Source organism: Crotalus tigris, unplaced genomic scaffold (assembly GCF_016545835.1).
Source record: "Crotalus tigris isolate CLP2741 ecotype Arizona unplaced genomic scaffold, ASM1654583v1 scf7180000019068.10715455, whole genome shotgun sequence".
NCBI lineage: Eukaryota > Metazoa > Chordata > Lepidosauria > Squamata > Viperidae > Crotalus > Crotalus tigris.
The window spans coordinates 3633182-3643049 of NW_024097358.1; the positions used below are offsets into that span (position 1 = coordinate 3633182).

General features: G+C 38.2%; 1 protein-coding gene across 5 annotated transcripts in view; it reads left to right on the plus strand.

Moving 5' to 3' along the window:
- The window catches only part of ARNT2 (aryl hydrocarbon receptor nuclear translocator 2), an 83447-nt gene extending 79569 nt beyond the window's left edge, over positions 1–3878 (plus strand). For all 5 annotated transcript variants that reach the window (XM_039359142.1, XM_039359146.1, XM_039359145.1 and 2 more), the window contains 2 exons: positions 1747–1883; positions 3237–3878. In XM_039359142.1, coding sequence (XP_039215076.1) covers positions 1747–1883; positions 3237–3335 — 236 coding nt within the window. In that variant the 3' untranslated portion in view covers positions 3336–3878. The remainder of the gene's footprint in view (positions 1–1746; positions 1884–3236) is intronic.
- The last annotated feature ends 5990 nt before the right edge of the window (positions 3879–9868 follow it).

A 9868-nucleotide genomic window follows, 5' to 3' on the forward strand; every position in this document is an offset into this window, starting at 1 on the left:
ACCTGTCTAGAAACTGGGAGACTGTGAGTTCTAGTCCCAACTTAAGTATGAAGCCTGCTAGCTCTAAGCGGAAGAAGGCAAAGCAATGTTCTGAAAATATTGTCTAAAACGTGGTGACTTTAAGATACGAGGGTTTCCACTGCCAAAAATTCTCCATGCTGGCTGGGGAATTTTGAGGGCTGAAGTCCACATATCTTAAAGTTGCCAAGTTTGAAGAAAAAAAAACCCCTGGTCTACAAGATTTGACTCTGTGGCCCCTATCAAGGGTTATCTTTATTACTCTTGGCAGCTTTCATGACACTGGCTCTTGGAAGCCCTTTTTCTGGAATGAAATACTGTACAGACTTTTCCAAAGGTGATGCTAGCCAAAATACAAGACTTGAACTATCTGTGTGCATAAGGGCAGTGTGACTGGGAATCATTGCAAAGGAAATAGACTTAAGAATTCTGATGGCTAATAGCCCAGTATCCTTCTAGGCTGATTCCTTTTCATCTGAATTTGCTCCCGTTTGCATTTTAAAAAAAAAAATCACTTCAGGAAAAAAAAAAGAAGGGTATTGAACAGGATGTGTCCTCAAGCCAGCAAATCGAAGCACGATCTCCAACCAAGACAGACTTTACTGAAAATTCAGAACAGGGTATGAATGGAAATGCCAGAAACAAAAGGTGTACATAAACATCAAAGCATACACAAACCAAAATAACTGCGGATTCCTTCCTTCCTTCCTTCCTTCCTTCCTTCCTTCCTTCCTTCTTACTTTTTTCTTTTTTTTTTAAGTTCTACAGTGAATTGTTCCAGCCTAAGGCAAGGAGAGGAGAAAAAAAAAACTTGCTTCAGCTGTTCCGGATACTGGATCTAATGTCTAGTGTGCGTTTTTTTCAGGACACTGGTCCTTCTAAATTCAGAAGTTACCAACAGGATTTGTTTCTGTTTTTTTTTTTAAAAAAAAATCAGCATCAATGAAAGATGTTTAGCTTCGCAAAAACATGCTGACAATTATGCCCTTGTTGGTATTATTAATATTATAATTAATAATTAATATAATAATATAAAAAGTAGGACTTTTGGACTACTTTTAGTAGTAAAACAAGAAAAGTGAGTACAAGATTCTAATTATAATAAAGGATGATAATGTTCTCCTTTGGGAAGAATGAACGTAGTATGGGGAATAATCCTGGAAAGACTCTTCATTTTTTGGAGGGTTGGCAGCAAAATGTCTCCTTTTGATGCTTTTTGTATGCATTCAGATAATGTTTTAAAGAAGAGGCTTCTTGCGGTGTGTAAGAATATTGTGCAAAGTGACAGAAAACAGAGGGAAGCCCTGCCCTGAGGATCAATGGCAAACTATGAGTCTTTCCTCTGTTCTGCAGAGACCTTGCTCAAAATCCTATTTCTTCAGTCTGGATGAGACTATGCGTCTCATTGCTTAGAGAACTCCTTTTTTCCCCCTTGCACAAAGAAGCATAGAATGATCTCCTGGGAGGCGAAACTCTGTTGTTTATCCCCAGTTGATTTGTTCACAAAACAAGGGCTTTTCGAAGGAGGAAAGACTTTGAAGGATGCAGTATTCTGTCACCTGTTATCTTGCAGCTAACAGATTCCATTCCATCTACAGGCATTTTAAGGTTCCCAGTCCTTAATTCACCAACAACAAAAAAAAAATAATGCAAGAATTATTGTTTTGTTTCACAGAAAGATGTCCTTCTAGCAAAAATCATCGTTGTGGTTTTTCTTTTGTTTTTCAGCCGAGAGCAGCCAAAGTAGTGGGCAGTTTCAAGGACGCCCGTCTGAAGTTTGGTCACAGTGGCAAAGCCAGCACCATAATCAGCAGAACAGTGAGCAGCATCCCCACCAGCAAACCAGCCAGACAGAGGTCTTCCAGGTAAGTGAGAACCACCAGAAATGTTTGGGCACCATTGTTCTAGCTTTAGGGATACCATCGAGTCATTGAGTTGGAAGGAGCCATAGAGATCCTTAACTCCAATTTTTGCTCACTATTGGAATCCAAGTTAAGGCATCCATAACATCTGCTCATCCAGTCTCAGCTTGGAGACACCCAGGAAAGCTGCTTAGATCAGTGGTTCTTAAAATGTTTGACCCAATTACCCCTTTTCCCCCATCTCAAATAATTTTTCTACCCTCACAACAAAACCACATTCTACTATTGTACACCCAGTGTCCTAGCTGTGGCAAATACAAACTGGTTTTCAGTGCACAAATAAGCAATTACAATTTGCTCCCTTACCCTCTTGGAAGTAATTACCTCAGTTTTAAGAACCACTACCCTACTCTTTCAGTAAAACTACTTTTATCTTTAGGATGTTTTTCCTAATGTTCAACTAGTATTCCTGTATCTTAAGAGAACTGGTCTTGTCTTTCTTCTGTGTCGTGCCTATTTAGGTATTTAAAAATGCTATCCTATTCTCTGAAGCATCTTTTCTCGAGGCTAAGCATACCAACTTTTTCAGTCTCTTCTTACACAATAAGATTTAACTTGCGGTCCCAGGATCATCATTGTTACTATCCATTTTAGATTCTCTGATAAATCCTTTTTAATGTGAGGTGCCCAACCAATGTAGGGTGAAATTTTGTAGGACAAGAACATCCTGCCGATGGAGTTACCTACTTTGGTAACGAAATGTTCAGAAATTATATTAAAACAAGCTAGAAGAACAAACCACAGCCAAAACTATTACTTTTTTTTTAATGATTTGGAAAAGATTGCTCATCACCTTCCTGATATCCCCAGTTTTAAAGGAACAAGAGCAGCAGGATAATCTGTTTCTCCTTTAGAACTAACCCATTGCTAGATTTGCAAAACTCAGAAGGCTGAGGAGTTAAATTAAAGACATAGTACCTTTGCACATTCCAGAGACTGACAGAAAATGGGCTGAGTAAGAACAATGGAAAATGGATGCATGTAGTAGGTATGTGTGTATGTATTTAAATTTATTGGCTGCCAACTCCAGTGGGCAACATCGAATTCAAAAACAGAAGATCACGGCTGACTCATGGAGAGCCTTAAGTAGTGATGGAGCATAACAAGTACAGATATCCTTGCTCTTGCTTTTATGTTGGAAGCATTCCCTCGCCAGTTGCTTTTGCAGCTAAGTGTTTTGCAACAAAACAAAGTATTGGTCTTCAACTGCAGAAGTTTCAGAACAGTCCTTTTTGCCCCCAGTAGATTTAAAAAAAAAATAAATCACGTTTTCTTTTGCTTTTTGTTCTTCTACAGGATATGCTACCTATCCCAGGGGACCCAACACAAGGGACTGGCAATTACAACATAGAAGACTTTGCTGATTTGGGCATGTTTCCACCATTTTCTGAATAAATTTATGTTGCCAGATAACCTGCTCTGGCACAGGGTTGGGGGGGACACCTGCTGATGTAGCCTGGGCTCTGGTATTTGTTTGTTGGTGTTGACGTTATTCTAGAAGCTCTTAACCAAGAAGCCTCCATTCTCTTATTTCAGTAACTTGCTCTCCTCCTCACTGTTAACTGTGCAGGTTCTAATCACTTACATTGTATTAGTCAGGACGCGTATAAGGGTTCAGTTCGTACAGGTAATTCTCGACTTACAACCACAAACTGAGACCGACATTTCTGTTGGTAAGCGAGTCATGTGTTAAGTGGAATTTTGCCCCATTTTATGACATTTCTTGCCACAGTTGTTAAATGAATCACTGCAGTTGATGGGTTAAGTAACTATGGTTGTTAAGTGACTCTGGCTTCCCCCATGGACTTTGCTTGTCAGAAGTTTGCAAAAAGAGATCACGTGCCCCCCAACGGTCATAAGTATGAACCCGTCGCCCGGCATCTGAACTTTGACCACCTGACCCATGGAGATGCTGCTAAGTGTGAAAAACGGTCACCAGTCCCTGTTTTCAGTGCCGTTGTGACTTTGAACAGTCGCTAAATGAACCGTCGTAAGTCGAGGGCTGCCTGTGTTTCATTCCCATTTGCAGAGGAGGTCAGGGGTGGGTGGGTGGGTGAAGGAAAGGAAAAAAGAACGGGGAGACACTTGGTGATTTTCCTTTTCCTGTGCTCTTAATACCAGAATGTGAATCGTTGCTAATTTCCCATTCCCACGAAAATTATCTTTCTTAAATGTTAGGTGCGCCGGTCCTTCACTTGCTATTTCAAACAAACCCTCCAGATTTCTTTATAACTTTGAACAAAGGACACTTCATGAGTAATGCATAGCAGTCTTGGGTTGGGATGGACTAAAAAAAACACAGTTCTGTCTCCATAGTTTGCTTCACCGAGGGAAGATATTTAGGTTGCTTGGCATGCATTTGTAGATTTAGTCACCAAAGCCCAACCCTTTAAAAAGAATTTGACTAACAAGCTGGAAAAAAAAAACCCCTAACTATAATTCCAAACTAAAATTTCCCTTCATATATATATATATGCTGAGTATGTGGTAGCGCTGAGTATGCACAGCACAAAGGTAGAATGGTTATAGTTGTGTGGTTTTAACCAGATCTCAGCTTACATTGCCACCAGGGCCAAAGTAGATTGAGTGTTTGGCTGCCTTTTTTTGTGGGTTGTGACCTCTATGGCGGGGATCACTAGATAGCCAGTAAACTGTGAAATTGGGCCACTGATGACATGGCTCGCCCATTTTCTCAAAGAAAGTGTGCATGTGTGTGCTAATGTCTTCATTATTTAACTTACAGTAGAGTCATTCTAGGCCAGTTTGAATGTAAGGTTACATTCTGTAATCTGGTGCTTTCTGATAAAAATGTTTATGGTCTTTTTAACTCCATGTTAAATCCAACTAAACTTGAATGTGTAGCCATTTTTATACCATCTGTATATCTAGTATCATACAAAATCAGTTCTTTGTGTCTGTCTGTCTGTCTGGATTTAAGTTTGTGGTAGAAATTGGGAAGTCTGCAACAAAGGAAGCAGTTTGGACAGGGCGCATGATAGCACGGAATTTATAAAACAAACCTAAAGGGTAGTTGACCTAGGCTGAGATCTAGTAAGCTCTCCACTTTGAAACAGGAGATACCTACATGTCACATGGTATGTGGTCTTAGAAAACAGATATGAATGATTACATTAGTCCGGTTCATCCAATCTTCCCTCTTCTTTCTATGAAGAAAGAACAACACTCGTTCAGTATTTGTGGCTTTCTTTACACATGAATTTGCAGAATCCTTGATTGTCCGGAACTTAGCACCCTCCAAATGAGTTGGGGTACAGCCTCCCAAGTATGATGGGATTTATAGGTCTGTGTACACAGGTTAGAGACAGGCTATTACTTATAATCAGTGATAAATGTATTGGTGGAATGTTACAAGTTCAGGTGAGCTTACAGATAGCACAATGTGTGTAAGCCATGGATTTGAAAAATAAATTATTCATTATGCCACAGGTGGCAGAGTTCACACTTCTTGCTGAGCCATAAGTCATGGTTTACAAACCAATGCTTGAGTTTACCGATTGCGCTAAGCCTAGTTTGGCATGTGTACTGAGTATTCTTAATGTTCAGTGCCTTAGCTATTCTCAGATGTGACACAGTCCAGCAGATTTGCAGTTGTAGATCCAGTATATCTGGATGCCATCAGACTGAAGGAACAACTTTTACATTCAACCAGGAATAGTCTTAACTACAAGTGAGAAAAGGTGACTGGATCCACCGATCTTGCTAAACCCAAGCTGACAAATTCATGCATTTGCATAACATGCTGTATCCAAACAAACCACATTGTGACTTAAGGTGAGGCCTGTTTCTCACAACGTCCTGAGTTACAGATTATCAATCCCGTTTTAACCCACCCCAGCATATCCTGCAAACGAAGCTAATACGAATAATAATGTCAAGACAAAGGATAAGTGAACAAGGGTAGCTAGAAACACTTCTGAGATCTGACTCTCACATTTGATACAAGAAAATATTTTCAGCAGTAATCCAAGTTGGGTGTAATAAGTAGTTCCAACCTCTGGGCTTGTTGCACGAAGCTCTAAGCCATAATATGGTTTGCTTGTATTTAGCTTAACATGATGTTCTTCATGTATTTGTCCCCCCAAAAAGACATCATGGGCTTTTTATGACAAACCATAATTTAGAATCTTACTTTCTTAAGATTATAAATTGTGTCTTGTTTTAATCATGGCTTCAGCTTATATCTGAACCCAAATTGAAGGTTATTTCTGGGCTCTGCTCACTTTTTTTTTAACATAAAAAGTCCTGGTTATCTCACTAGTTTATAAGATTCACTCTGCCTTTTCCCTAACTTCTTCAAACCGTAATTTTTAAAAAGCCTAAATTAGTGTTATTAATATTAGTAAATTAGCTAAGTTTGTACATAGCATTAAGCCTTAATTTATGTTTTTTACAATGTTTGAACAACATGGCTTAAAGTGTTGGCAAACCAGGCCAGTGTGATGTTTTGTTTGTTTGCTTTTCAACAAATCAGAGGTTAAAAATCCCGATTTTGTATTACATGAGAATTCCACCATTGTTTTGGTCATCAGTGCCTATATCTTGTTTGGTTTCTTTTCCTTGCTGGAAAACAAAATATGGAATTGCAAGCCAACCTTTTCAAAATTCTAAGTTCCTTTTAGTTTAGCATTAACAATATTGATGGATCTTTTTTTCCCCCTAGCTGGTGTGGTGTATACATTTTTATATGGAACATGCTTCTCTCACCACCCCTCTTTTAAAAGTTAGACAGATGTGCAGTCTATATAGACTATATAATAGATATTATATAGGCTATTTAATAGATATTTTGTTTAATCTTGGTGAGTTTGTTTGGGAGATAATTAGAAAGGAGAAACTGACATCTTAGCTTTTCAAATGAAGGGAGAATATGACTAAACATGGATAGACTAGGGATACCATTAAGACATTTTGCTATGACTATGGAGGAGGAAATATTTTACATTGATGATGATGTTATCCATATAGTTGTGCCCGGCTCTTGGAGATTCAATGGGCTAAGTATCTAAATATCTTCTGATCTTGCACTGCTTCTTTGAGATTTTCTATGCTCCGGCTGGTGTGAGCTTTGATGGTGATTTTATATTATCCATCTGCGTCTCTAGCTTACCAATTACATGGACAAAAGATATTGGTTATTAGATTCAAGCATCCTCTGGTAATTTTTAATGTGATATTGATCTTAGTTGGGAAGAAAGAATAATTGAGGCATCTTGTTGGGGTTATTGCTAAATTAATATAAATCATCATACAAAATAATTTTAATATTGAGTTCATATTAAATCCTTAACCATCATATGCTTGATTGTTTGTTTTCTAGCTTGGATTACTTCCATCCATTATTATACTATTTGGCCCAGCCTAGAGTTTTTATCTGATAAATTCCTTCAAAATTTTCACCGCCATCCCACTCTTTTCCAGCTAATTCGTCCTAGAGAGAAGGAGGAAAGAGGGAAATATTTTTGATCTCCACCCACTAGCAATCTTATCTTCTACTGAAATAAATGGTGAAATCATCTGAGCTGATTTCAGTGGAAAAAAGAAATGCTTAAAAATTTCCCATTGAGATCACAGCGTGCTTATTATTAGCTCTGGATTGTATGTTATTTTTTTTATCAGTTCCCCCCCCCCCAAAGAAATAACCACAGGTATTTTGTTTATTTAAATGACTTTTCTTACCATTGGCGTCAATCTCTGTTGAACTCCTTCATGTCAGTGTGTGGAACTGTGCTGTGGATCAAAATGTGTTTTGTACTTCTAAGTGTTCTGTGTAGCAAAAGCAGTTTTGTTGGTCAATATAATGAATAACTTGCCTTTTAAAATTTCATTAAAATAATAAAACGTCCTAAGCAACTTACCACGGAATGTAAAGCTGTTGTTGATTCCCATCTATAGGACAATGTGATTCTTTTTATTGATTTAATGATTATACTTAACGATTTACTTTAAGAAAATAATACAGGATTTCACTGTGTCTTTATTTTGCTTATCTTTATACATTCTTTCTCCAAACAACTGGCTGACCACATAAAGCATTTTAGTACAAAAAGTCAAAATCCTAAAATGGTTGTCAAGCCCTGTGACTGTCTCAAAGAGGGCCTGAGCAGGGGGTCAGACTAGAAGACCTCCAAGGTCCCTTCCAACTCTGTTATTCTGTTAGGGCTCATCTAGAGAACATTCTCAAAGGCTCTTGGTACTGAAGATGAACAAACCTTTTTAGAAATCATCATTGGAAGCCTCTTCTACAAGGAGATATATGCGGATAATTTGCAAGTGGAAATTTTGGAGTGTCTATCTCTGGTAGATCTCAAAGTGGGGAGAAGTAATTGTTTTCTCTAAAGGGATGTGCACAGTGGTGAGATTCAGCTGGTTTGCACCACTTCAGCGAACCAGTAGCTAATTTTCTGTTGCCCAGGCCCAGAATGGACCTCCGGAAGTGGCACCCACACAGAGAACCAGTTGTTCACATATTTGAATCCCACCACTGGCTGTGCAGTAAAATGAAATGTCATAGGAGTATTATTCTACTTGCCTCAGATTTTCCAATTAATGATGATTTTGTTTGAAAATAAAAAGTGAGGTTATTCTAGCCTGGCATTCTTCCAGCTGCATTGGGAGTGAACTTCCAGTGTTGGCTGAAAATTATGAGAGCTGCAGTTCCAGTCTAGATTGTGATTTTCTTTGTGACGTCTCAAGATGACCTCATCATCTAAGGTCACAAACCTCTGTAGTAGGACAATCATATTCCCTCTCCCTTCATAATTCATTAACTATCTGAATTTGATCTAGTTTTGGAAATTTAATGTGGAGTCTGGAACAAATCCATCCTAAATCTATCTTGCCAGACTCAGGTAACTTCCACTATCTCTACTTCCTTTTTCAACTACAAGATTGTCAAAACCCGCCTAGGTGTTCTCCATTCCACGTCTGTGGCTCTCCATATAGTGTTGGACTGCAGCACCCATTAGTAAAGGAAATGGGTGATGGAGCTGGAATTCAATATTTGCAGAACTATAGATTTTTTTTTTAATCTCTTGCCAAAATGACATTCTTTTACATTTAAATTTTAAATTCAGCCCCATGGACTTAGGCAGTTCAATTTCATGTTCAAACAGGTAAGACTAAATATCTAAGGATGTTTAAGAGATATTGATTGAAGGAAAAGCTAAAAAAAAAAAAAAAACTCAATACTTTCAATATACCATCTTGCCAGGAACAATTTTTGTGGAATCATCACAGCTGGCCCTCTGCTTTGTTCAACTATGTTTTATTGTGTCTGAAAATAGCCAGTCTGATTTCCCACAAGGCATCAGAATATTACGTTGGGCCACCAGAATGTCAAACGGATCTTTCCCTTACTGGGTCAGAACGTCTTTATCTTTACTGATAGAAAGTCACGTGGTTCTTTATATGGATGTGTTGGGAAATTTTCCAGTTTTTTTTCCCCCATGGTACTCCTCTCCAAATGATGCCAGTCACCAGATATTCCTTCATGAGAAATTATTTGAACAGTAGCTGAGCAGCTGTGTAAATATATTAAGGGTAAAAAAAAATATCTTTTTTTTTTACATTGTAAAAGAAAAATCTTGATTTTTCTCTTCTTTTAATCTCCACACTTAGACTGCCCTGCCAAAAGACCTACAGGGAAATAAACGATCCAAGCTGGAGAAGAAATAACAATAATAACACAAAAAGTCAACAAAATATAAGACCTTTCCCCCCTTTTTTCCACTTGGATCTAAATGTACCCTGACATCTGCTCATTTGGAGACAACCTCTAGTTTTTCTAATTGAGCGTTTTCTAAAAATCCTTCCTTCCTTCCTTGGCCTCAAGGCTCAGTTAGTTAAAAGTTGTGTAATTCTGCAAATCCTTCCCTGAACTGGAAAGACAAACCATGCCTACAAAGTAC